General features: G+C 57.8%; 14 protein-coding genes across 14 annotated transcripts; 5 read left to right on the forward strand and 9 right to left on the reverse strand.

The window, feature by feature from the left end:
• Positions 1-26: 26 nt before the first annotated feature.
• Positions 27-3,657, reverse strand: SCHCODRAFT_02491070 (pre-mRNA splicing factor; the record flags this gene model as incomplete). The annotated part of the gene is made up of 9 exons (XM_003034431.2): positions 27-130; positions 182-371; positions 424-1,434; positions 1,483-1,572; positions 1,639-1,770; positions 1,821-2,266; positions 2,318-3,463; positions 3,514-3,562; positions 3,619-3,657. 9 exons carry the CDS (start codon positions 3,655-3,657, stop codon positions 27-29), a joined length of 3,207 nt encoding a protein of 1,068 aa, XP_003034477.2.
• A 661-nt stretch (positions 3,658-4,318) lies between these two features.
• SCHCODRAFT_02493516 (uncharacterized protein) lies at positions 4,319-4,881 on the forward strand (the record flags this gene model as incomplete). The annotated part of the gene is made up of 2 exons (XM_003033857.2): positions 4,319-4,372; positions 4,429-4,881. The coding sequence occupies 2 exons, from the start codon at positions 4,319-4,321 to the stop codon at positions 4,879-4,881; spliced, it is 507 nt and encodes a 168-aa protein (XP_003033903.1).
• Positions 4,882-5,003: 122 nt separating this feature from the next.
• Positions 5,004-6,408, forward strand: SCHCODRAFT_02615607 (uncharacterized protein). The gene is made up of 3 exons (XM_003033858.2): positions 5,004-5,718; positions 5,822-5,964; positions 6,114-6,408. Exons 1-3 carry the CDS (start codon positions 5,445-5,447, stop codon positions 6,180-6,182), a joined length of 486 nt encoding a protein of 161 aa, XP_003033904.1. The 5' UTR covers positions 5,004-5,444; the 3' UTR covers positions 6,183-6,408.
• Positions 6,409-6,638: 230 nt separating this feature from the next.
• SCHCODRAFT_02685640 (NAD(P)-binding protein) lies at positions 6,639-7,610 on the reverse strand. Its single transcript, XM_003034432.2, has 4 exons — positions 7,547-7,610; positions 7,203-7,489; positions 6,937-7,147; positions 6,639-6,864 (listed from the first exon to the last, which is right to left on the reverse strand). Exons 1-4 carry the CDS (start codon positions 7,593-7,595, stop codon positions 6,656-6,658), a joined length of 756 nt encoding a protein of 251 aa, XP_003034478.1. The 5' UTR covers positions 7,596-7,610; the 3' UTR covers positions 6,639-6,655.
• A 336-nt stretch (positions 7,611-7,946) lies between these two features.
• On the reverse strand, positions 7,947-9,024 carry SCHCODRAFT_02685641 (NAD(P)-binding protein). Its single transcript, XM_003034433.2, has 4 exons — positions 8,904-9,024; positions 8,555-8,841; positions 8,298-8,505; positions 7,947-8,236 (listed from the first exon to the last, which is right to left on the reverse strand). Exons 1-4 carry the CDS (start codon positions 8,950-8,952, stop codon positions 8,034-8,036), a joined length of 747 nt encoding a protein of 248 aa, XP_003034479.1. The 5' UTR covers positions 8,953-9,024; the 3' UTR covers positions 7,947-8,033.
• Positions 9,025-9,296: 272 nt separating this feature from the next.
• Positions 9,297-11,173, reverse strand: SCHCODRAFT_02533015 (uncharacterized protein). The gene is made up of 3 exons (XM_003034434.3): positions 11,152-11,173; positions 11,009-11,103; positions 9,297-10,962 (listed from the first exon to the last, which is right to left on the reverse strand). Exons 2-3 carry the CDS (start codon positions 11,099-11,101, stop codon positions 9,406-9,408), a joined length of 1,650 nt encoding a protein of 549 aa, XP_003034480.1. The 5' UTR covers positions 11,102-11,103; positions 11,152-11,173; the 3' UTR covers positions 9,297-9,405.
• A 49-nt stretch (positions 11,174-11,222) lies between these two features.
• SCHCODRAFT_02615615 (uncharacterized protein) lies at positions 11,223-12,341 on the reverse strand. The gene has a single exon (XM_003034435.3). The coding sequence runs from the start codon at positions 12,312-12,314 to the stop codon at positions 11,499-11,501; it is 816 nt and encodes a 271-aa protein (XP_003034481.1). The 5' UTR covers positions 12,315-12,341; the 3' UTR covers positions 11,223-11,498.
• Positions 12,342-12,444: 103 nt separating this feature from the next.
• SCHCODRAFT_02615620 (SMAD/FHA domain-containing protein) lies at positions 12,445-13,890 on the forward strand. Its single transcript, XM_003033859.2, has 5 exons — positions 12,445-13,073; positions 13,135-13,245; positions 13,297-13,348; positions 13,404-13,498; positions 13,560-13,890. The coding sequence occupies exons 1-5, from the start codon at positions 12,560-12,562 to the stop codon at positions 13,616-13,618; spliced, it is 831 nt and encodes a 276-aa protein (XP_003033905.2). The 5' UTR covers positions 12,445-12,559; the 3' UTR covers positions 13,619-13,890.
• A 658-nt stretch (positions 13,891-14,548) lies between these two features.
• SCHCODRAFT_02197354 (uncharacterized protein) lies at positions 14,549-15,087 on the forward strand. Its single transcript, XM_050342042.1, has one exon. It carries the CDS (start codon positions 14,646-14,648, stop codon positions 14,973-14,975), a length of 330 nt encoding a protein of 109 aa, XP_050201725.1. The 5' UTR covers positions 14,549-14,645; the 3' UTR covers positions 14,976-15,087.
• Positions 14,577-16,516, forward strand: SCHCODRAFT_02615623 (uncharacterized protein). The gene has a single exon (XM_050344719.1). The coding sequence runs from the start codon at positions 14,968-14,970 to the stop codon at positions 16,345-16,347; it is 1,380 nt and encodes a 459-aa protein (XP_050201726.1). The 5' UTR covers positions 14,577-14,967; the 3' UTR covers positions 16,348-16,516.
• Positions 16,517-16,545: 29 nt separating this feature from the next.
• Positions 16,546-16,942, reverse strand: SCHCODRAFT_01093059 (uncharacterized protein; the record flags this gene model as incomplete). The annotated part of the gene is made up of 3 exons (XM_003034436.2): positions 16,546-16,612; positions 16,669-16,758; positions 16,806-16,942. The coding sequence occupies 3 exons, from the start codon at positions 16,940-16,942 to the stop codon at positions 16,546-16,548; spliced, it is 294 nt and encodes a 97-aa protein (XP_003034482.2).
• A 267-nt stretch (positions 16,943-17,209) lies between these two features.
• Positions 17,210-20,082, reverse strand: SCHCODRAFT_02615627 (uncharacterized protein). The gene is made up of 11 exons (XM_050344720.1): positions 19,857-20,082; positions 19,643-19,745; positions 19,340-19,536; positions 19,093-19,180; positions 18,935-19,040; positions 18,729-18,875; positions 18,334-18,664; positions 18,158-18,273; positions 17,993-18,108; positions 17,577-17,936; positions 17,210-17,524 (listed from the first exon to the last, which is right to left on the reverse strand). Exons 1-11 carry the CDS (start codon positions 20,038-20,040, stop codon positions 17,308-17,310), a joined length of 1,965 nt encoding a protein of 654 aa, XP_050201727.1. The 5' UTR covers positions 20,041-20,082; the 3' UTR covers positions 17,210-17,307.
• Positions 20,083-20,241: 159 nt separating this feature from the next.
• On the reverse strand, positions 20,242-20,996 carry SCHCODRAFT_02615631 (uncharacterized protein). The gene is made up of 3 exons (XM_050344721.1): positions 20,624-20,996; positions 20,473-20,574; positions 20,242-20,417 (listed from the first exon to the last, which is right to left on the reverse strand). The coding sequence occupies exons 1-3, from the start codon at positions 20,979-20,981 to the stop codon at positions 20,341-20,343; spliced, it is 537 nt and encodes a 178-aa protein (XP_050201728.1). The 5' UTR covers positions 20,982-20,996; the 3' UTR covers positions 20,242-20,340.
• Positions 20,997-21,054: 58 nt separating this feature from the next.
• Positions 21,055-24,193, reverse strand: SCHCODRAFT_02615633 (uncharacterized protein). The gene is made up of 8 exons (XM_003034438.2): positions 23,854-24,193; positions 23,482-23,802; positions 22,515-23,423; positions 22,281-22,451; positions 21,915-22,220; positions 21,704-21,859; positions 21,410-21,642; positions 21,055-21,333 (listed from the first exon to the last, which is right to left on the reverse strand). The coding sequence occupies exons 1-8, from the start codon at positions 24,067-24,069 to the stop codon at positions 21,174-21,176; spliced, it is 2,472 nt and encodes an 823-aa protein (XP_003034484.1). The 5' UTR covers positions 24,070-24,193; the 3' UTR covers positions 21,055-21,173.
• Between the last annotated feature and the right edge of the window lie 65 nt (positions 24,194-24,258).

The raw sequence follows: 24,258 nt of genomic DNA on the forward strand, positions 1-24,258 counted from the left end.
AATACAGCACACTTGATTGAAGCTTGCTATGGTCGTGCGGAGGCGGGCGCAGCGCCCTGTCCCTTGGGCATCTTCTTGTCTCCCGTGGCAAGTTGCTCCAGGTCGGCGGGCTTGAAGTAGTGAGGCGCCACTGCAAAGTTGGTCAGAAAGCTGTCTTCGATGAGCTAAGGCCAGGGCGTACCTTCCAGCAACCATGACGGCTTGATCTCCATGACCTGTCGCATGTACGACTTGCTCGTCATGACGAGCTCGTAGTACAGCACGGCCCTGACAGGGGGCTGGAACTGGAACAAGCTCGACGAGGGGTGGATGTAGACAGTGTGATTGGTCTTTAACGTGCGGTACGAGTCGCCGCCCTTCTGCAACTGCGCCTGCACAACGTCGTCAGCGGTTACATATCATGAGCGGGAAAGCACGGCTTACCGTATTGTAGAAATACCCCGCCGTGATCGCCTTCTGTATCGGCGTAATATCATTCGAATTCGGATTCGGCTCCACCACAATCTCCACCCTCTCGCAAAGCCCCGCCAACTGATCCCTAATATCCCGCGCCCGACTCAAACTCTTAAACTGCAAAAACTGCTCGTAGCAGAACTGCTGGCTGTAGTTCGTATCCGCCCACTGCTCCCACACGTTCAGCAGCGTGAAGTGATCCCCGCCCTGGCGCACGAAGTTCTGCCGCGCCTGATCCGCGTGCAGCTTCTTGTCCTTCGGGCGGTAGAACAGGGAGGCGGACTCCTGGAGCATGGAGATGATGGTGAGCACCTCGTCGGTGCAGTGGTACTGCTCGGAGGAGATGATCGCCTTGGAGAGCATGGGGTCGACGGGGAACTCGGCCATGCGCCGGCCGAGCTTGGTGAGGTCGCCGCGGTCGTTGAGCGCGCCGAGGGCGTAGAGAAGCTCGAGAGCGCGCATGAGGGTCTCGCCCGGGGGCGGATCCATGAACTCGAAGCCGAGGAGGTCGTTGATGCCGAGGGACTTGAGCAATAAGACGACCATGCCTAGGTTCGTGCGCTGGATTTCGGGCACGGTGCTCGCCTCCAGCTCGTTATTGAATGCCCACTTGGTGTACAGGCGGAAAGCCTTCCCGGGCCCAACACGGCCTGCGCGGCCTGCTCGCTGGTTGGCGGACGCGCGGGAACATGGTACGACTATGAGAGAAGACATCCCAGTGCGCGGATTGTACGAGTTCTGCTTCACGAAGCCAGGGTCGATGACGAAGACCACACCATCGATAGTGATGGACGTCTCGGCGATATTTGTCGCAAGCACGACCTTGCGCGCGCCCTCCGGTGTCGGCTCGAAAATCTTCGCCTGCATGTCACTGGGCAGGTTGGCGTAGATGGGACATATGATGAGCTCCGCGATCTTGTTTCCCAGCGCGCGCGCTGTCTCTTGCAGATTTTCGTGACATGCCTCGATTTCGTCTTGTCCCTGTGCAAAATTAGCGGTTGACTGGAGTGGAGAGCATGTACGACGTACAGTAAGGAAGACAAGGATATCACCCTTGGGTTGTGTGGTGTGGATCTGGAAGACGGTAGTGATGGCGGCGTGGAGGTAGTTGGCTTCGGGCTGGGGGGTGTAATGAATGTCGACAGGGTACATGCGACCGGGAACTGAGAACCATCGTCAGCGCACACCATGATTGAAAGCATACACGAGCGTACCATAGAAGGTCGGCGCGCCGTCAAAGTACTCGCTGAACTTCTCGGCATCCATAGTGGCACTGGAGATAAGAATGCGCAACTCTGGACGGAAGCGAGCGATATCCTGTTAACCAGTTAGCCTGGGTTTCTTGCGCTCAAGATGTAGTCACTCACCTTAACCAGCGCAAACAGAATATCCGTACTCAACGTCCGCTCGTGCGCCTCGTCAATGACCAGCGCCGAATACCCCGCCAGATCCGGTTCCGTCAAGAACTCTCGCAAAAGCATGCCGTCCGTCATGTACTTCAGCACCGTCTTGTCGCTCGTGCAGTCCTCGAATCGGATTGAGTACCCAACCTCGTATCCAACCTTCGTGCCCATCTCGTCCGCGACACGCGCGGCGACAGACATAGCGGCGACGCGACGCGGCTGCGTGCAGCCGACCTTCTGGCCGTTCGCGGTGTAGCCGGCTTCGTGCAGGTATTGGGGGAGCTGGGTGGTCTTGCCGGAGCCGGTTTCGGCGACGACGATGAGGACTTGGTGCTCTTGAATAGCTTCAATGAGCTGCTCGCGGTATTGGTATATGGGAAGGGACTTTCGAGTTTCCTCGATGGTCTTGGCTATGCCACTGTCAGTATTCCAGCTTGTTACATAGCGCGTAAGACACGCACCTTTCTTCTCCGCCTCCTCAATCTGCGACTGAAGCAGCTTCTCCGCCGCGGACATTTGCGAGCCCTTCAGCTGAGACGCATTGTCCTGTATGAACTGGATAGTCTGGCTCTCGTCGAACACATAGTCGTATGCGTCGACGAGCTCGGGCTTATCCAGCGCGCCAGTCTTGAATGTGCTGTTCTTCGTCTGCGCGGCCTCCCACTGGTCGACGTCCGTCACGAACTGATCGTCCTTTGGCTTCGCATCCTCGTACCGCGCATATAGAGCCCGCTCCTTCTTCTTCCGGTCGATCTTCCCCTGCTCCGTGAAGTAGTCGTCCGGCAGCTGATACCCGTCGTACGAGTCGTTGATCTTCAGGCGCTCCTCGACCAGCCGAAGCAGCTCCTTCTTCCTATCCAGCTCCCGCTGCTCGCGCTTCGAGATCTTCATGCCCGCGAACAGCGCCTCATCGTCCGCAATCTCCTTCCGCAGGAGCTCTATCTGCTGAATCTCGCGCTTCGTGAGGTACTCCTGCCGGGAGTGCACGCGGAGGGAGGGGAGTGCTATGGAGCGCGCTGCCGCATCGTCGGCGAGCCTGCGGCGTTCGGCGGCCTCGGCTGCGGCGCCGCTGCTCTTGGAGGAGCGGTCCTCGACTATCTTCTTCGTCTTTTCCCTGTCTCGCTCCTTCACGCGCTCGGCGAATGCGTCGCGCTCGCGTAGGTCCTCCAGCCGCTCGCGCTCCCTCCGCGCATCCTCGTCCTCCAAGTCCATCTCCGCATCTGCGTCTTCGCGCGGAGGTGTGGGGGGCCGGGGCTCTTCCTCTCGCCGCCGCTTCCGCGCGTGCTCCTCCTCGTCGCTTTCCCACTCCTTGCCGTCGTATTCGCGTTTGCGCAACGTGCGCTCCTCGGTCCGCTTCTTCGACTTCTTCACGGGCGCAACGTCGGTCGAGACAGAGGCATCATCCTCGAGCACAAAGCTGTACTTCTGCGCGCGGAGGGCCTTCGAGTCTTTCTCGGTCTGCTTGCGGCTGGCGTCGGCCTTTTGCTTGTGCTTCCTGGGCGCGCGGGAGTAAACCTCCTGGACGAACTCGTGGGCGTCTGAGGTGTCTGGTAAGCCGAAGGCGTTGAGTGTTGAGAACAGTGCCTGTGGTGACTTGGAGGACGACGCTGGGTGTAGTGTTAGTGATTGGGGAACGAGTGCAGTGGAGGTGACACACCTGACGCTACCACATAATCTATGATGCTCCGATCAGCATAGCCAAAGAACTAAAGCACCCGAGGGTCAGTATAGTCACAAAGACAGTATGAGGACCTGCACGCACCCTGAGGGAATTGTCGCTGATGTATCTTTCGAGGTCCATCAAGTTCAATGGTGAAGGCGTCCGCAGAGTGCGCCGTGATGCCTAAGCGCTGTCCGGCCCGAGGTCCGGACCCCTTCCGAGGCGCGCCACAAATGACTTTGACTTCGACTCGAACTTCCAACATCACGAATACGGCCTGCGACTGCAGCTCTACAGCGCTTTTCGGGAGCTATCCTAAATCAAGGAAATTAAGCTGGCCTTCCTCTGCGCTGAGCGTCACCGAAACCACAATGATCCTCAACGACGCTGTGAACCTGGTCCAGCAAGCATGCAGTGCTGAAATGTCCCACTGGAAGAAGACCTCTGCGTCTAGGAAAAGGAGCTTTGCCATAGATGTGGCTTTGGTCATATGTTCTGTTAGGTACACGATATACTCGTCTTCAGATGCCTTGTGCGAATCGACATTATCAGGACTGGCCATCTCGTCGATGCTATCAATCACTGGCCCGACGAGCTCGCGAAAGCTATACAAAGGATCAACGAGGCAAGTCTTGTCGCCAGAACTTCGCATTCTGGTATTTAGCTAACACTTGCAACCATGTAGGCGTACAAAGCCTTCGTGCTCGTCTGCCTGAATCGCAACGACTGGGATGCACCCCAAATGTTTATAGTGAACAGAGACAAGTTCTTGCAACGCACACAGCCAATATCGTCATCGAGTATGATTCCAGGGCTACTCTTCATTAGTCTAGCCACCTGCGACTCCGCTGAAGAGGTAAGCAGTCTGTATCAGGCTTAGATAGTGTTTGCTATACTAAGCACGCAATCCAGATGGCTTCAGCGCCTACCGACCTTGTCGAATCCATCATCAACTATGCTTCAAAAACACAGCGTCTCGCCCCTGACGACCCCATTGTCACTCTATCCTCAGATGCAGACATCGATATCCTCGTTCCGCTCGCCACCTTCCTCCTGGAATATCCCGTCGCCTACGTCCCCAACCCCAAGCATCATCTATTCCTTGGTCAGATTCCTCTCGACGTCCACGAAGTCATTCTCTTGGCTGGTCCCACCCTGCGCAGCTCCCGTAACGTCACGTCGCACCGTATCCTGAAGTTCTCTGTGCCCTGCCACATCGCCGCAGCGCACCCGCACTTAGCGCCAGCAACGTTGCAGCAGACCCTGCGAGAAGTCTATATGCAGCGAGTGCAGGAGGCATTTGGCGCGGACTTTTCAGTCAGCACGTTGCACACAACGACGACAGAGGATCGACTCGCGCTCTGAAGGCGTCCTCCGGATTGTCATGTCACGCAGGCGCTCGTAGCAACAGTACATCGTCCACGTTTATCCTGCATAGTCGAGTCATGTCTCGCACCTGCTCTCGAATGAGCGCATCTATCGCGTCAATTCAGCCGCTTTTCCCCTTCATCAACTCTGCTCTCGGGTTTGGACCAATGTCACAGGTGCATATCCCGAAGATGAAAGTTATGCTTAGACGCGCGAGGTCGATCTTGGTCGCTGTCATCCCATGCTCGTTGCCCTTGTATTACTCGACCACTTGCTCCTGGTGTTTCGCCACCCCTTGCGACCCTTCAGCCCACGATCCTCAATTTCAGCCTGTCCAACTCTGTCGCGCTTCCCGCACATCCCGCACGGCCCCCCACACACTCAGACGTGCCTCCATTGATGCACCCGCGCTCGACGTTCGGAAATAGCGGGACGCACGCGGTGGACGCGCCCGCTCACCCCGTGACCTCGCCCTATAAAGCCTCCCTTCGGGCGCGTCCTAATTTTGCGTTCTTTCCCCACCACCTCTCTATCAACGAACACCTTCGACCTCGTATACGATGCTCTTCACGACCCTGATCCCCCTGTCCCTCGCCGCGCTCGCCGCCGCTACCGGCGGGCCCGCCATCGAGAAGCCTGCCGCGAACAGCGTGATCCAGCCGGGCGAGGAGTTCGACTTCCACTATTACAGCATGGCGGACTACCTGCGCACAGGGTACAACACCAGCATCTTCCTCTTCACGAGCGAGATAGGCGCGCTGGCCAGCGGCGGACAGAACGAGTCGGTGACGACGGGACACTTCTTTGGCAGGTGGTCGACGGGGTCTGTGCCGAGTGAGTGATGACGGCTATCTGCCGCGGGCTCATGCCGTCGTCTACTGCCGCTGCACGACGACGTGCGGTGATGTGTGAGGATGAGTGCTGATCATACGTGCAGACAACAACCACCCAGTTGAGGCACTCCCTGAGAAGCTCACCATGCCCGACTTCTCGGTGAACCCGGGGGGATTCGGCATAGGGAAGACCGCATCTGACGCGCCCATGTTCCTCGCTGTCTTTGAGGAGTGGGCAGAGCAATCGGTGAGTAGCGCAATCTGACCACTGTTGACTGCCATCTCTGGCGTCGGAGTCAGTGATGCTCGCCGTGTTGGCTTCGCTCTTCTGTCACCCTTGGCTGCCTTTCTGATAGAAACGCATCGTTCACACCGAGTGCTGACGACATTCAACAGGGATCTGTCGGCCACAAGATCGCCTACGTATCGACTCCCATTATTTACAATGGCACCAAGTCAAGCTAATCGCATCTTACCGTTGGAATATGGAGCCTACTGGCGTTAATCGTTCATGAAAAACAGCGCTAGCCAACCAGGACATGTTTTGTGTCGTACATTATTTTGACTTATATCTTGCTGATTGTGAACGACTGCCGTTGCCGTTGTGCTCGTAATGACCTCTCTATTCTTGATGCACTGCATCTTACAGACTCTGCAATGATGAAGCCAGTCAGCAGCCAGTGCCTCAGCCAGGAAGTTCGACCACGACTCACGTGGTCCTCGCGTGGGAAGGCGGTCGCGTGCGTTGAGTACGTCCCGAAAGAGGTAATCAACTCTTTGTTCTGCGCCATGATGGTTTGGTATACAGTGTCACTCTGCCTGATGGCTAATCTCCTCACTTTTTCCTGGCAAATACTTCGTGGACCGACTAGCGCGTTTACGACCGAAGCGATCTGAGGCGCTCAAGCAGTCCTATTCCCGACGGTGTACTTTCTACTTTACCAGGGCAAAGTCGTGTTCTCCTCGACATCTAGAAACTTCCCACCCGCCGTCTCCCGCGTCGCCTTTTCGATCTGCTCGAGGCATTTGCGCGCGTTATCCTCAGGCTTGCTTAGCTGAGGCAGCGCATTCTGCAACCACGGCTCATTCGCGACGGTAACTGTCGCCATGTCGGTGTCCAAAGCGCCTGGGTTCATCGGGAAGATTACTGGGAAATCACGTCAGCGCTTCGGCCTCTAGCATAGCAGCAGCTCCAGCGGTCCGAGATCATATAGCTCACCGAAGTCCTCAAAATCATGATGCAGCTTGCGCACTACCCAGTTGAGCGCCGCCTTCGACGTCCCATACGCATAAAATCCGCCATCGAAATTCGTGCCACCCGCCGCGATACTTCCAACTACACTTGAAATGGCCACGAACTTGGGATCAGAGCTCTTCTTGAGCACGTCATAGGTCGCTTGGAACAGCAGAAGAGGGCCGTTAACATTGATCTGCAGGCCAAGGTTAGTGGACTTCAATCAACAAACGCAGACGAAAACCCCGTACATCAAAATGCCTGGTCATCTCCTCTGCCGGCATAGTCAGACCACCCTCGAAGCAATTGCTGATCCCAGCATTGGCTATCACGATGTCCAGACGGCCTGCAACTCGACCGATCTCTTCGGCGGCAGCGGCATTGTTGTTCTTGTCCGCGGAGACGAGCTTTACGATGTGAAGCTTGTCTGGATTTGAATCTTTGAGCTCTTTGAGGCTCGCGGCGCTGTCGGGATCGCGAGCGCCGGCGAAGACAAGGACGTTCGGACGCTCGAGGAGGACTTTGACGAGACCGAGACCTTGAGAGTGTTAGAGATGAATGATCAACGGAGCAGCAACATGGCTGGGATGCGTACCGAAGCCACGGTTGGCACCGGAGACGAGGTAAACAGTCTGTGCAGACATGGAAGTTAACTCTGGAGGTATGGTCCTACCCCTTCATCGCTCAGTGATCTTATAGTCGGTCATACAGTAGGTATCCCATGCCGTCCTATAATCACCGCGTACAACGGTTTGTATCAAGCACTGAAACTCAGCGCTCAGCGTCCGCCCTTTAGATGGCACCGAGGGACCGTTATTGTATCCATCCACGGCGCCGATGCTTTCGTACGCTTCGGCAGCCATGCTAGTCGGCCAAGACAAGGGCCAAGATGCGGGTTCTGTCCGCTGTTGTGTGTCGAGGTCACAGTCATCGGCTTACGCTGAACGTTCACAAGCCGTCGGTACTCTATCCGACCTTCCGTTCCTCAAACAGACGGGATTAGAAGGCTACTTGGGATTTATTGAATCGTTCACAAGGTTCTCGACTATTCACGGCGACATCCGCTTCGCTTCCGTGATGCTCTACCAAGGGAAGACCGTCTGGCCATCGAAGTTAAGGAACTGGCCGCTCCCCTTCTCGCGCGTCGCCTCGTCGATCTGCTTCAGCACGCCACGGCCGGCCTCCTCGGCTGAGCTCATCGGGATCGCCTTCAACCACGGCTCCTTCTCGATGGCCAGTGCACCCATGGCCGTGTCGACGGCACCGGGGCTGATAGGGAAGGTGACTGGCGGACAACCGTCAGCACAACACAGTATTGATTGAACAGGCATTCGCTCGACCCTCACCGATGTTTTCGAAGTCATGGTGCAGCTTGCGCAGGACCCAGCTAAGGGCGGCCTTGGAGGAGCCGTACGTGTAGAGACCGCCCGGGAACTGTGAACCCGCGGTGATGCTGCCCGCCGGGGTGGAGATGCCAACGAACTTGGGATTCTTGCTCGCCTTCAGCAGCTCGTACGTTGCCTGGAAGAGAACGAGGGGACCGTTCACGTTGATCTGGACGTCGCGTAAGCCAACCATCTCTTCGCCTAGACAAGGCCCTCACGTCGAAGTGCCGAGTCATCTCCGCGGCGGGGACTGTTAGCCCGCCCTCATAGCAGTCCGCGACCCCAGCGTTTGCGATGACGACGTCGATGTGGTCGGCGACCTTGCGAATTTCCTCCGCGGCGGCGACGTTGTTCGCCTTGTTGCTCGAGACGAGCTTGACGATGTGGAGCTTGCCCGGGTTGGCGGCCGCAAGAGCTTTGAGGTCCTTCGCGCTGTCAGGGTCGCGAGCGCCTGCGAAGACGATGGCGTCCGGCCGCTCAAGAAGGACCTTGACGAGTCCAAGGCCTGCGGGACATGTTAGCCAACCTGAACGTCAGACGAGCATGTCGCGAGGATAGCGTGCATACCGAGGCCACGGTTGGCGCCAGAGACGAGGTAGACGGTGGAGTTGGACATTGTTGGGTTTGTGGCACAGGGAACTCGCTCGCTGGACTGGAGGACTGGGGATGTTGGATTGCCCTCACGTCTTCAGCCTTATATAGGGCTAAATTGGCCCCGCATATGGCCCTCGACCTTCCCAGATCTATATAGTGTTGTAAGCCGAACACTAAGCAATCCCCCACAGCTCGCCTGTCCTCAACATTGGCGAAGTTGCTTGACGAGTTCGACATTACGCGCCCGAAAAGGGTATTCCGGCCTCACGGGAAACCACCGTGGGATCTTAAAGCGTGATTGTCACAGTTAACCTTAGGCTTTGTCATCGCACTCCATCGGACTTCAATGAGTCAATCACCCCTGCAAGAAAACAGGTCAAGAAAGGGGGGACATATTGATTGGCCAGAGAGACGCTATCTAGGGCACTGTCCTAGGAATACATGACGGTAGGTATGCGGAACAGGTCCGACTTGCTCAAGTGACAACATTTTGTGACACAGGTAGCGTCCAGTCACCGGGCAAATCCGTCTCAAAGCGTTTGAGGGCCGCCAGCTTTTCTCCCTCATACATGCACGCCTGCGACCTCGATGCTACAACCTCCTTCACAAGGGACACTTTGCTGCGACCCGGTCCAGATTTCGCTGTACCGCCGAACGTCATAGTCAGATGGGTAAGGTTCGGCAACCGCGCCATGGACCGACTGTCGTCCGTATCGCGAACAAGGATGTAGATGAGGGATCGCGAGATGAAGCTGTCCTGTGTATAGCGAATGTTCCGGATGTCCTCGATGACGAGATGCGAGAGAGTTGGGAGAAGGTCGAGGCATTCCTCGAGGATGCGCCACACGCCGGCGAGGTTGGTGAGCGTGAGCGATTCGAGGTGCTTGCCAAATGACGACGAGCTCAGCGCGTCAGCGAAGTAACTCAGGCAACGTGGTTCATCCTCACGAGCAGATGAAGCGCGGCCTCGAAGGGCCGCCGACTTGAGGTTCGGCATGGAGAAGACTTGGCAGAGTCGAGCACCGTAATTTGACGCCTTTAGGTGCTCGAGGTGAGGGAGTGTGGTGCTCCTCAGTCCGTGGGTGGTGGGCGAGTAGCTGCACTGTTTCTCTCCGACGTCCAAATAACGTAGGGACGCGCTGCAGCTGGATATCATGGGCAAATACTGTGCGAGGTCACTGCTCCGCGCACTATAACAGAAGATAGCCAGTCTAGTGATGCGCCATGACGAGGGGAGCTGGGAAGGCACAGGGCGAAGTGGTTGCGCCAAGTCAAGCTGGAGCGACGTGATAGGCGCGCTGGCGAGAGCAAAAAGCTTGGCCGGCCGGTATGGCGATGAGATTTGTAAGTGTAGCTGGGTGAGGGTCGGGAAGTGGTCAGGCCAGGGAAGCTGGGTATACCGCGCCGGCATCGGGAGCTCGTCCACGGTCAAGCTTCCCCATCGGTGCGAGTGCGAGTAGAGGAGAGACCAGGCCTCTTCAAATGAAGTGGTCACGTTCCTGACCGGATTGAATGTCAAAGATACCGATAGAGGTAAGTTTCCAGAGCGCGCAAGATGAGCCTCCATGGCTTCCTTCCACCGCGTAGCGTAGAACAGAAAGTGGACGTTGATATACCTCCATAGCTGGGGCGTGCTCAGGGCGACCGCACGCCATGTCGAGCAGACCGCCGCATAATTTAAGCCTGGTCCGCCCATGCATTCGTCTGTCCACCTTTCCGGGAGAGCGTATTCGAATATGACTGAAAGGATTTCTGGAGGCAAGAGGCGGACGGGGGAAAGCATCGCGGCGCTGCGGGCTTCCTGCATCATGACCTGCGCCTGCTGATGGACGGTCTGCGCGAGCTTCAGAGAGTGGAGCACGATCTCGGATTGAATGCTTTCTCGGAGACGCGCCATGGCGTCCAGATCTGTTGCGATGTCGTGTCTCTCTCGATCGTTGGGTATGACGCCGGAGCGGAGAAGATTGAGGTTGCCTCGCGTAGCGGCGGCGCCCAGAACTGGCTGTATATGCGCATCCGATGGTACAGAAACCTGTTGGGGATAAGCATCTGTCTTGTTGGTCTGCGCAGAGACTCACCGGTACATCTTTGCTTTGCACCAGTGCGGCCAGACGCGTTATGCAGTCAGTCAGTTGGGTCATTTCCGCCGCACTGAGTTGTTGGAAAGCCATTGCTTGCAGGGAGTTAGCCCCAGGCGCGTTCTAAGTTGAACTGTACCTACGTGACCGTCGTGATGAAGGGAGAAAGGCGTCGGAATCCACGACGCATTCACGTGTTGGACGGAAGCTAATGCACACGTGGATTTGAGTCCGTACTTTGAGTAAGGTCGACGCTCGTTTGCACTATACAGGACTTACAGCAGTACCATTTGCCCGTCCTGACCAGCGTGTCGCAAGCGACATTTCCATTGCCTGCATGTTCAAGATGACGGTAATCTCACCACTCGCGAGGCGACGTAAGACAGACATCCTCAGCAGATAAATAATGCAAGCATCGACAGGTCATCACAAGGAAAACACAATCAGAGTAAGACAGTCAGGAAAGTTCGGTCCCACCATTCCATGACCATCAGTCCGCCGACGTGATAGCTTTCCGGAAAATCCTCCCCTCTTCACCAGCATCGCATAGCAGATATGCTATCCGTGCGTCTCCTGAACTGCGGTCGTCTCCGGCATCCTCACGAATAGTGAGCGGTGGACCAGGGAATAGTAACTCTCTCGACGAAGAGTCATCTCGTACCAACGCGAGCGTGTCGGGATCGATGGAGAAGAAGGATGCAAACAAGGAAAGCAGCCAGTTCCTTGGTCTCCGAGGCTCGACAGGGACCTGACGTTGTAAGGCGGGGGATAGCTTCGGCCGAGATGGTAGGGAATATACGACATTTCCTTGTCGCTGCCGCAGCTCCTCCCATTGCCAACTACCCCGTTGCATGCCCGGCCGTGCGGTCGGCGAACAACCAGGTTGTGGGGGATATGCAGGCAGGGGGGTACGGCGTATGGCGTATACATGCTGCAGTGTCTCTGTATGGTCTCCATATCCCTCTCCTTGGCTACGTGCCGACGTCGAAGGGGAGAGATCTGAGAATCCGGAGATAGATTCGAGATATGGGCTTCGTTCGGAGGTGGAGAGAGGGCTGAGATCTGCAGTAGACAGAGCGCTATAGTCTGCGTCGGATAGCACACTAGAGCCTTCGTCTGATAGCGTGCCGAGGTCGGTGGGTGTTGTGATGATACGACTGGGGAATATGAACATGCTGCTGGACGCCTGATCGGGTGACGAAGAGGGCTGCGCGGACGTGCTCTGAGCCGTCTGGGATCCAACGTCTTCAGACGCACGAGAGCGCGATGCTTTGGAGGACCGTGGCGCGGCGTAGAGAAGAGACATGATGGTAGAAAGCAGGTTGCTGTCGCAAGAGCGGAATCACCGTCCGGGACGGCGGTCGAGAAGTGATCTCATTCCCACGTGTTGCGGATTTGTGGCGTTATCCCCCTGCTAGATGCGTGCGCCGTGCGTTCACCGCGAACACTGAACTGCTCATCGACGACCCCTTCAGTGCACTCTTTCTGCCAGAGCAGGGCGAATATTCGTCTTACTAGGCCTTAAAGGGCAACACCCACAGTTCGCACAGAATGCCCCGCTCTCGCTCGCCTCCCCCACGCCGCCGAGACTATGATCGAGGCAGAGACGACAGAGACTACCCACGGCGTGAAGACCGCGGGTATTCACGTAGAGACGACCGAAGGGACGATCGAAAATACTCTCGAAGAGACGACCGCGACGACGAGGATTCCAAGTACGGACCGCCGCGCGAATACAGCGAGCGTGATCGGGAACGGGAGCGCCAGCGGGACAGGGATCGCTATGAGCGCCGACGGGACGACGACAGAGGGAGGGGGGACACTAGCAGTAGACGGGGCTCGGAGAGAAGGTCAGCTTCCCCGCGGCGAGAGGGCTCGAAGTCCGTGCCGCCAGAAGACAAGGGAAAGCCGAATTACGCGCCGTCGGGGTTGCTGGCGGCGGAGACGAACACAGTGAAGACTGCGGACGGCAACAGTACGCTCCTCAAGTACAATGAACCCCCTGAAGCGCGCAAGCCGCTGCAGGGCTGGAGGCTGTACGTGTTCAAGGGTGACGAGCAAGTCGGTGCGTAGACCATGTCCCCACTCAGTAGTAGACCCGGCACTTATTGTCTCCGCCCTCGCAGAACTACTCCATATCAATCGCCAGAGCGCCTACTTGATTGGCCGCGACCGGCTGGTCTGCGACATCTACATCGAGCACCCATCCTGCTCAAAGCAGCACGCCGTCATCCAGTGTACGTTCTCTTTCACGACGGCCGCATGTCCTTGCGCTTACTTCCCTTCAGACCGCCAGATCAAAGAGAAGAATGAGTTTGGCGAGGTCAAGGGGGTAATCAAGTGCGTGGGCTCATTTTTGTCTCGTCACCCGCGTGCCACTAAATCCCCGCCCCAGACCCTTCGTCATAGACCTCGAGTCCACTAATGGCACGCAGGTAAACGGGGAGAAGATCCCAGAATCGCGGTACTACGAGCTGAAGCTGAATGACGGTGCGTGGGCGTGTATACATCGCCACAGCGCTGTACTGTACTGACGCATTGATGTCAAAAGTCATAAAGTTTGGGACGTCCGCGCGGGAGTACGTCCTCCTGCACGACGATGTATCGTGACCGGTCCTTTAGGATCCAAGCTCGGTCCTCCGCTATCCCTAGCTCGCTGCATTGACCTGTGTGATATCGATGCCACAGGCGCGGGGAGAGATCCTTGGAGACGAGTGGAAGGATGCCTCGCGTAGGTGAAGAGGAGCGTCACGCCAGTAAAGAGAGGCCTCGTGCGCACCTCATTTTTTCCATAGGCTTTCCTGCCCGCGCGCCCGTGGGTGGCGAACATTGTACCCGGCTTGCTTTGTTGTCTTCAATCTAATCACACCGGAGACCTCGAATCGGCGTGACAATTGAATTGCGGCCGTGACCGTTCCCACCGCGAAGGTCTTCGCAGCGTTCATCTATCTTTCCCCCTCAGGCAGGGAGAGACGCTCGATTGCGGCGAACAATAGCCTCATTAGACGTTGATGAATGGACGCGGTCTCCCCCTGTTGAGTCACTTTGCCACAGTCCGTGCTGCTGATCTACGGCCTGGTTATTATTCGCGGGGCTGTGATGAATGGTTGGGCGACATGTGGTTGCAACATGCCTCCCGGCCCCCCAAATGCAGAACATAGACCGACCCTGAGTGCGCTATGACCTGTGGCTGCGCGCCACACCGCAGATAAAACCCTCGTTCTCCCTGTAATCACACCATCCCCCCAGCCCTCCCTCCCTCCCTTTGTGCACTCCCTCCAGCACTACCCGAAGCGGCGCGGAGATTTGTCCTCCCTCCCATCCACGCCCACGGCGATTAGAAAAGTCACAAAGCAACAGCCGGCCACGCGGCGCGATAGCATTGCCGAAAGTGACAACAAAGACCATCCGCTGATCGCCAGCGGCCCACGCACCGTGACCATAGCTGTGCGGCGTCTTTTGTTGGATCTGGAGGGGGTCTTGCCACGCCGCTTATAAGGCGCAGAAGTGGCTCCCGTTGCAACCACACCAAGCTATCTCTCTCCCCCTTCCTCTCTCGTCCAGTAAACGAGTTTAGCGCCGTGCTCTCTGTGCTGCTGCTGCGCCTCGATTATCTCATTACACACCTATTGCGAGTATGCATCCCCCATTCCAGTCCACGGTGCCACAGCTCGACGACTTCGGGGACGACGCCCCTTTCTGCCCACCGCCGGTCTCGACGAAGCAAGCGCCCAAGGCGCGAAACAATACGCCGCCCAGCCCCTTCAATTTCTCGTCGGTGTCTGCTTCGTCTGGCAGTCCGTACGGGAAAGAGGACGACTCCTCCAGTTCCGACGACTCCGACAGCGACGCGAGCTACGACTCCAGCGACGACGTGAACCCGACCAAAGTTGAAGAAGTTGAATGGGTGTATTCGCAGGACGCTGGAGGAGTAATTGCCCTAAACAAGCGGTCAGTCCATGAATGATGTTGTTTGTCGGCGCGTATTGACTGTTGATGGCAGCCCCGAGGGCGAAGAAGTCGACCAGATTGCGGTTGAGGGCCCCCAGGCTGAGCACTGTGAGGCGGTCGAACACTACGAGATGGTGGACGCCGACGCCGACGCCGAAGCCGAGCACGATGCGGAGGCAGATGCAGTTGGCGAGCTGACCGAGTACGGAGCGGACGCCGACGCAATTGGTGAGCCGGCCGACTACGAGGCGGACGACGAGGTCGACGTAATGCTAGGCGAGGAGGTCGACCAGTTCGAAAACAAGACCAGCCAGAAGCGCACCTTCGTCGACGTGTACCGCCCGCCGCAGCCGGACCGTCGCGGGAGTGCGCACGAACACTACTCCTCCTCCCCCGAGCTGCCCCTCTATGATTCCTTGCGTCGTGGGCGCGGGTCCACGCACGGTGTCGCCAAGTCCACCAGATCCAAGCGCGCCGCCCCCCAGCCCAAGCACCGGCGCAGTCCCTCACCGCCCCCGTACAGCGCCCCCAAGCGCGCGCGCCGCGATAACTACCCGCCTCTGCGCCTCGCGCCCGACGATGCTCCAGCGCCCATTCCGTCCTCCTCGTCTGGCCCACGGCGCCACACTGCGTCCGGCATCCCCCTGCCGCCCTCGGACGACGAGGACGAGGACGCTCCGCACGCGCCCTACCGGCCGCCTCCGCGCGCGATTTACCAGCGCGCGCGGCCGGACGACGAGTACGTGCCCGACGCGGACCCGTACGGGCCCGAGTCGGAGGACGATTACGACGAGCGCAGGTCGCGCACCCACCGCAGGGCTTCTGCCTCGCCCAGCAAGCCCTCGACATCGAGCCGCGCGCCAACGTCCGGCCAGAAACGCAAGCGCGCCCAGTCCCCCTCCCCCTCCCCCGAGAAGCCCCTGAAGCGCAAGCGCCACTCCGCAAAGAACGGCCACACGCGCAACAAGATCTACTCGAACGCCCAGATCGACGAGCACATCAAGCACATGAAGAGCCGCGAGGGGAGCGACTTCTCCTGCACGCTGTGTCAGCGCATCCTCAAGCGCAAGCCCGAGCTCTGGCGGCACGCGGATACGCACCGCGGCAAGAGCCCGAGGTGGGCGTGTCTTGGCGTCCCGGTCGCGATGCGGGACAAGGTCCCGGCGTCGCTCCGGGAGTACGGGCCACCTGAGGACAGGCGCGTGGGTGGCTGCCTGAAGTTGTTCAGCCGGAAGGACTCCCTACAGCGGCACCTGAGGTTGGTGCAGGCGTATGTACCGCATGAGAGGTGCTATGGGGATCATGCCCATCTTGGTGTTGATGACGACAAGTGGGATATGTGGCTGCCCTTCCTTCAGGGGACGGAGGTGCCGGCGCAGTCACCGTAATACCATGACCCAGATTTCTTCTATTTCCTCTTCTATTTCTTCCTCTCTCGACCAGTCTCTGTATCAATAGTCAGCGCCTCCGTCTCTTTTCACTTACCTCTCTATTACTGTATCTGTATCTTTCACATTAATGAGTTTCGGGCAGCCATCAAATGAAGTGTGTAGAATAGACCGATAGCGATAGAAGCACAGAATCGATTACTCCTTCTGGTTCTTTAGTCGCCGAGAGCGGATACGCTTGCCGTTCTGCACCTTCGGTCCCCAACTAGTGGAAGGTTAGCAAACACGGGAAGCGCGTGCTTGAGCAGGAAATGAACGCACCCCCGAATCGTCTTCTTGGGCTTCGGGTCGTGTGCAATCTCGCTGGGGGACACGCCCTGCCTGTACTTCTCCATGCACCAGAGAATGTAGCTGTAGTCCAGGTGAGACGAAGTCTTCGCTAGCCGTATGCAACGTACCGTCGGTCCTTCACAGGCAAACCCGCCGCTCTCAAGTCCCTCCCCGACATTTCCCAGAACTTCTCCCACTCCTCGATCTCCAGCTTGGTCTCCAGAGACCGCCCAATCGACTTGAGGAAGGTCTGAGGGGAGTTCATGCCCGCTAGGTGAGGGCAGGAAGGTCAACAGACGGAAACCGCGGCGGAACGCGTGAACGCACGGGTTGGTGGAGGCACTGTTGGGCGTTCCGAGACAAACGTGGATGCATTGCGCGCGGTAAGTCTCTGCGCTGCCGCGCTGAACGCGTTCGGGCGCAGCTGGCGGCACGACCGGAGTCCAGCGAGCACAGACATGGAGGGAAGACGCTGAAGGTGCCCGGCCCGGCGCACCCGGCAAAGTGATCGCCTCCGTCAGACGCCAACACGGGCAAACAGATGCTGAAGTTTACAAACAAATGTTCCTGCCAGATCCTGGCTTCTTCCAGGTAGATAGGGCAACTTGAGATTTACGGCACACTATTTGACTACTCGACGTCCACATTGATGATCTTAATGTCCTCGTACGGCTTATCCGCCTTGTTCGTCTTCACGTTCTCAATCGCATGAACGACCTCCAGCCCAGACAACACGCGCCCGAAGATCGTATGCTTCTTGTCCAACCACGGCGTCGCCGTCGTCGTGATGAAAAACTGCGACCCATTCGTCCCAGGCCCGGCGTTCGCCATGCTCACCGTATACGGGCTAAAAACCTCGTCAGCAAATCACCACTCAACATCCCAAATCCCCCACTCACCGATCATGCTTCAACTCCTCACTAAACTCGTCCTCAAACTCCCGCCCCCAGATCGACGTCCCGCCCGTGCCATCCCCCAGCGGGTCGCCCGTCTGGATCATGAACTTCGGGATCACGCGGTGGAAGATGATGCCCTCGAAGTACGAGCTGCGCGCGTGGCCCACGAAGTTCTCGACTGCCTTCGGCGCGTGCTCGGGGAAGAGGCGAATGTGGATGTCGCCGAGCGTGGTATGGATGGTCGCGGCGTCGGCGAGAGGGGACGGGCCAGACGATGCGGCGGCGGGCGCAGAGGAAGCGATGTTCTGCATCTCGCGGGTCGGGCGCTCGTTGAAGACGTCGCGTTCGCCGGACTTTTGGTCTCTGAGGAAGGATGGGAGGGTTAGACGGAGAGTCAAAGGGTAAAGGGGAACACGCACTCAGGTTCGGAGCGGGTGAACATGTAGAAGCGCTCGCGCTTGTACCCGGTACAGAATAATGTAGGATCTCGCTGGCCTTTCTCCGCCAAAATGGGATTCGCGGATGCGGCCATGGTCTGTGAAACCATATTAGTTGCCGTGCAAAGCATAAGGACAAATACTCACCATGCTCGTAAGGCTCTTCTTCGTCGGTGCTCCCTGGTACAGGCTCACGTTGATGAACCTCACCGCCTCATCCTTACCCAGCAACCTCGCCACCCGATTAGTCACCGTATTCACCACTGCAAAAGCGCTAATCAGTCCCTCGCCCCTCCCCCCTCACACAACACGAGCCCACTCACCTTTAATTCCCAACAACGACGCATAAATCACAAAGCTCCCACTCTCATCCCACACCGCATTGCTCCACCTCGCCGGCACCCTCCCCTCCGCGTCCTCCAGCTCCAGCTCCCGCTCCACCGCCAGTCTCCTCCCAAACTCCATATCCTCCACCCGGTGCACCGCGGTCCCCGCCTGCTGCATCTCCTGGATGGCGGCGAGCGACTCGTCGTACTTGCGCGTGAGCTTGCCCTTGAGGAAGGAGAAGACGCGGATCTGGCGGTCGGGGAGGGAGAAGGTGACGAAGGAGGCGGAGTCGGGGGAGAGGGTGATGCAGGTGGGGGTGGATTTGTGCTGGGGAGAAGTTAGTTAATATGTTATGTGGATGGGAGGCGGAGGGAGAAGGGGCTTGACATACTTTCTTGAACTCAAAGAGGTCGGTCTCGCTCTTGTACAGCCATAGACCCGGAATATCCTTCCGCGACTCGTACGGCTCGCGAGGCTCCCAGTATTCGACGAAGCCACCCTCGTCGGCGGAGATGACGGTGTCATAGCGGTCGCTGTACTGAGCGTGCATTCACGTTAGTCTCCTCCTCACTTTCACGAGCAAGCGCGGATACTCACCGCCATAACATGCACAGGGTACCTGTGCACCGTGTCAACGACGGACACGGGTGTCCCATCGCCGCGCGCGTCGTAGATGCGGATGGTGCCGCTGGCGGCGTCGGAGCTAGTTCGAGGTGTGAGCAAAGGTTGGGTGCAGGTAATGTCAGACGACGTACATAGCGAGTAATCCCTGCGACTGCCCCTCTGGATGCACCCAGCAGCAAGCGTGGGGCTTGAATCCGAGCTTGACGATGTTAATCATGTCTAGCAAGGCATGTTAGCCTCGTCCATGCCTTGCCATTGCAACTGGCCCCATGTGCGCTTCGTTCTCACTATGCACTGCGTTTCCGCTTTGCACTCTTCCGCTTCACACGCTGCCTATGCTTTGCGCTGTACACGCGCGACAAGGAGCCGGATATTCACCAAAGTTCACCACATCGAAGATCTTCGCCGTCTCATCCTCCGACACGCTGGCGAACAGCTGCCCATCCGTGCTCGCCGCGACAGCAGTGACGGGCGTGAGGTGCGCGCGGTAGTGCTTGACGAACTCGATGCCGACCTCTTGCTTCTTCCAGAACTTGAGGTGGCCGTCAACGGAGGTGGTGATGATAAATTCGGTCCTGGGATGAGGAGTAAGCCACGCTCTCAAAGGAGGGCAAGAGAAGCGAGGGATGAAGGACGTGTGTGGATGGAAGGGAAAAGTGAGGGAAAGGGCAGCCTACGCACTTGGTCACGACGACAAAGTTGACCGTATCTCGGTGCATAAAGCTCTTGTAGTACTGCTCCGCATTGGGCAGGTGCTCCAAGTAGAGCTTCTCGTGGGGAAGGACTGTCGCGGACTGTTAGCTTTCTGTTTCCCTCGCGCGCGTCACCTCCCAGCTGCATCATACAACTGCCCGGTACAGCCGAGAGCACGACGCGCACAAGCCAGCCAACGCACCCTTCCTCTTCTTCTTCGGCACCGCAGCCGCGTCTGCAGGCATCGGCATCGGCCCAACGTCGTCGTCCGAGTCGTCCATGTCTCCTCCGCCGGCAGCAGCGGGCTGCGGCCCAACATCCTCCTCGTCTGCGCCATCGCGGGCGTGTTTGCCTAGGACTGACGCGTCTTCTGACTTGTCCGACATGTCCAGTTGGGATGAAGGTCGAATGAAGGTGAGGGTGCGGGCGGAAAGCGCTGGACCGATCGCGTTGGCCGGGGCGGCCGGGCCGAATTCAGAAGTTCAACATGGTGTGACTGTTACTGCCTGCAGCCTTCAGTCGCTTTATTCACTCTGGGGCCTTCATATCTTGCCTTGCAAAGATTCTTCCGAGTCATCCTCGACTGTGCCATGAGGTCCAACCCCCGAAAATACCTCCTGCTCTTGCAAGCTCGGTGAATTTACCAAAGCTGTCCTGGCAATAGTACAAATGGCAGAGATGCTACTTTACTGCAGCAAGTCGCGAAGTTGCCCTTCCATCATCTTCAACTCGAACCTACGCTGTTCACACATACGTATCAAACCTATGTCCACAGCCTATCAGCGTCGGTGCAAGCATGGCCTGGCCATTTGACTCACCCCAAACACGCATGTTGTGAAGTCCTACCCAGGTCAAAGCCAGCTGCAGGACGGCCCGAGCAGCGGCCACGAAGACATGAATCAAAGACCATGCAAAAAATCCTGCCCAAAGATTATCGCATGAGGATACCTACCCGCCACCGTCACGTACCAGTCTGGAAGTAACGTGTCCAGTCTGCGCACCAATGCCACCATTGAGCTCGGCTCCATGGGCTGTCGAAGCGATACTCCAGAAAGGGTGGCGCCAACGAATCGCGCGCCGCAACTCGAGGCGACGACGCTTCGGTCGTTGGCTCATCCCATCTAGCACGCTTGAGGGGCCTCTGACCGTCTAATTCTTCGTCGGAGGAGTCCTCGTCGTAGTAATCAAGTTCGCTGATACTTTCGGACAGTAGCGACGTTCGCCTGCTCCTTGTCCCTGCTGATTCAGAGCCACTGCTAGACTCCTCTTCACTGTCGAACGAGCGGTCTCCAAGATCCTCAAGAGTTGGAGGACGCCAGTGGGCCATGACCGTGGGTTGAAGATGCGCATTTGGCGCAAACTTGCCAGCCACGAGTTGTGCCGGCACCTGACCTCGTCACTGGACGGTGTAACTCTTGAGCAACGATACGACTGGCAATCCCTACACAACCATCGTATGAGTGTGTAGCTGCGGCATGTATTATACACATAGATGTGGTGGTCAAAATGACACAACGCTTCAAGACTGCCCGATCATCGGCGTCCAATCGAACTGGTCGTACTTCTGCTTGAACTGCGCCACCCTCTGCTTATTGCTGTGAAAGTCAATCCGTTTCGGCCTCCTCCACTTCCTCGGCTCAAGATCAAGGACGTTTCCGATGATCTCCCCAGCGAAGTATCTGTGGGTGCGCGTTAGCATCAGCGCATTTCACTTCATCCAACCTCGCGATGCCACATCAAGAAACAGAAACTTACTTCGGGAACTCCCCACCCCCCTTCTCCCCCTCTTCCACGCCCTCCTCGTCGCCGTCTGCCGTCGCCCCGCCTTCGATGACGTGCCCATACCCTTTCTCGCCCTTGTAATCGAACTGGATAGCGAAATAGGGCAGGTTGGGCACCATGGCGCGCCGGAAGCCACCCGGGCGAGCAGAGAAGTCGATGAGCTTCTTGTGTTGAGACCATTCGGCTTCGGAGGCGAGGATGGATTCCTAGTGGAAGGCGTTGAATTAGATGAAGGGTATACGAAGGTTGAGGGAAGAGAAAACGCACCTTGAAGTATCCCGGAATGACCTCGAACTGCTCCCAGGGCAGAGGGACGCACTCAATGACGGTGTGCGCTTGCCATTTGAGCGAGATGACGGTCTCGTAGAACACAACACCCTTGTCCTCTTCGGCGAACATGCGCATTAGGCACTTCATGAAGTTCTATGAAGCGAAAGTCAGGTTCGCCCACAACGCGATGGTAATAACTCCCACTCACCTTCACCTCATCCCACACATCGTCGTCCGCCTCCAGCATATTCAAATGATGCTGAATCGGCACAATTAGACAATGCCCCGGCACCAACTCCTCGCTCGTTGTACACGCCAGATACGCGCGCGTGCCCATTGCGACGACGGGCGCCTTCGGGGGCGAGTCGTCCGCGCCATAGCAGTAGATGCAGGAGGAGAGGACCTGCTGCGTCTTCTTGTAGTCGTGGATGGCGAACTGGCGCTTCATGGCGTCGGTGCGCATCTTTTGGCGCCCTAGCTTCTCGGCGTTGTCGTCGATGTAGTCGAGGTCGTTCTGTAGGGGAATGGGTGAGCTCTGAGGGAGGGTGGCAGGGTGATGGAGGAATAAACATACCTCGAACTTGCCGTCAGTCATGATGGCGCGGGCGAATTGCGCGTCAAGGTCCTTCTGGTCAGCCTGGCCGGCACCGAAGCGCTCCTGCCGCAACATCTCGCCCAACGTGAGCTCATCATCGTCCGCGTTGATCCTGATAAGTTCGCCCGTCTTGGGATCTCTGGTCTCTATCTGCAACGAAGCCACCGTCAGCGAGATGCACCCTATATATGACGCATGAAGACTAATGCTTACCTTCTCTTTCTTCTTTCTATTCCCCGACTTCTTCTCCGCTTCGGGCTCCTCCCTGCCCAAACCCACATCATACAACCGACCGCGCCCGTCCAGCGTGGGTAGCACCTCGACCTGAGTGCGTACGCCTGAGCTTTGGCCACCGTCGTCGCCGTCATCCGCGCCGTTTGCCCTTGCTTGCTCCGCCTCGTACTCCTTCTCCAGCGCCTCCGCGTCCGGCGACCCCATCAACTTCGCCCGCAACACCTTTGCTTGCAGTTTGTTGAGCGACGACGGCGACATCGCGCGCTTCCCTCCTGCGCGGCTTCCACCGCCACTGCTCCCACTCCTCCCAACGCCTACCGGCGGTGTCATGACGCTCGGAATCGGCGTGTGCGACTGCGCGAGCTTCGAGCCTGCTTGGGAAGGTAGCCGGAGGGAGTCGAGGCGCCGATTCGCGGGTGGCGAAGGCGTGCCAGGGACGCTGCTATCCTGTCCTGGCTTGCGGAAGGATGAGCTCCGGCTTGAGGCACCGCTCAATGGCAGGTCGTTGAACATCATGCCCTTCGGGCCGCCGCCTTGCACGCCTGAGCCCTGCCGTCCTTGCGAGCCGTATCCCCGCTGCGAGCCGTTGCCCTGCTGGGAGCCGTATCCTTGCTGAGACCGCCGCCCCTCGCGCTCGTCCAGAATCCTCCGCTCCTCCTTTGCCTCTTCGAACGCTTCAAGGCTACCGAAGCGGTCGATGGCAACGGCCTCGATAGACAGGCCATCCTCTTCCGCAGCCTCGTAGACCTTGCGTAGGCGCATCATGCGCCAGGAAGAGCCGGGCCCACCGGGAACGTTTTTCTTGGGCGGCGGTGGGGGCTCATTGTCGTCTGGCGGTGGAGGGTTCTGCAACATGTCGGCGTTGAGTTCACGGGAGCTGATCTTAGGCTGGGTGGGGCTTGCATTAGCGATGTTGCACAGAGGTGGAAAGGAGAAAATAGCGTACCTTCTCATCCAGAGGTTTCGGCGGTGGTTTCTTCCTATGTTCAGTCCCGAGGCTGGAGAAGAAGTCGACGCCGCCGCCAAGAGTGCGCGAGCTGCCTGAGGGTTCGCCGTAGCCATCGGTCAGAGAGTCGTCTTGTGCGGTGGGGATAGTGGAGGATTGCTGAGGCACTGTGGGCTGCTCAGGCTCCATAAGCATCCAGTCGTCGCGCTTGAGGGTGGACTCGGTAGGCCGGCTGGGAGGGACTTCGGCGCCTGGGGGAACGTCATTGACGTTTGATTTCAGCTTCAGGCTCTCGGCAGTAGGGATGTCAGTTGCTAGTGGCTATGATCTAGTGAGCAGAAAGTTGAGATGCAAGGGGAATGTCCTACGCACCTGTTCCCCTTCCATGTCGATGTTCTTCTCGACCCAAACGTCCTCGTCCATGTCATCGTCGCGTATGTGAGACTTCCCCTCGTCCGTGCGTTTCCGTTTAGACTTGTGCTTCCTCTCCTTGTCATCGTCGTGGTGCTTGTGTCGCTTCTTGCTCTTCTTCTCTTCATCACCTTTCTCCCGGTGTCGCCGTTTGGTGGAGGTGTACTCGTCAGGCATTTTCTAGCCTCGAGAGCAAGATTAAAGTGAGAGGTTGGTGGTGTCGCTCGAGGCAAGGAGGGATGAGTAAGCGAGGAGACTTCGGCGTCGACAGAACGACTTTGCACGTCGAGGACGACTGGCGGTCGGTGTTGAACGCGTGACGTCTTAGCGCCACATAATCACCGGATCTCCGGGCCTTCATTCCGT

Source organism: Schizophyllum commune (genome assembly GCF_000143185.2).
Source record: "Schizophyllum commune H4-8 unplaced genomic scaffold SCHCOscaffold_3, whole genome shotgun sequence".
NCBI classification, from domain to species: domain Eukaryota; kingdom Fungi; phylum Basidiomycota; class Agaricomycetes; order Agaricales; family Schizophyllaceae; genus Schizophyllum; species Schizophyllum commune.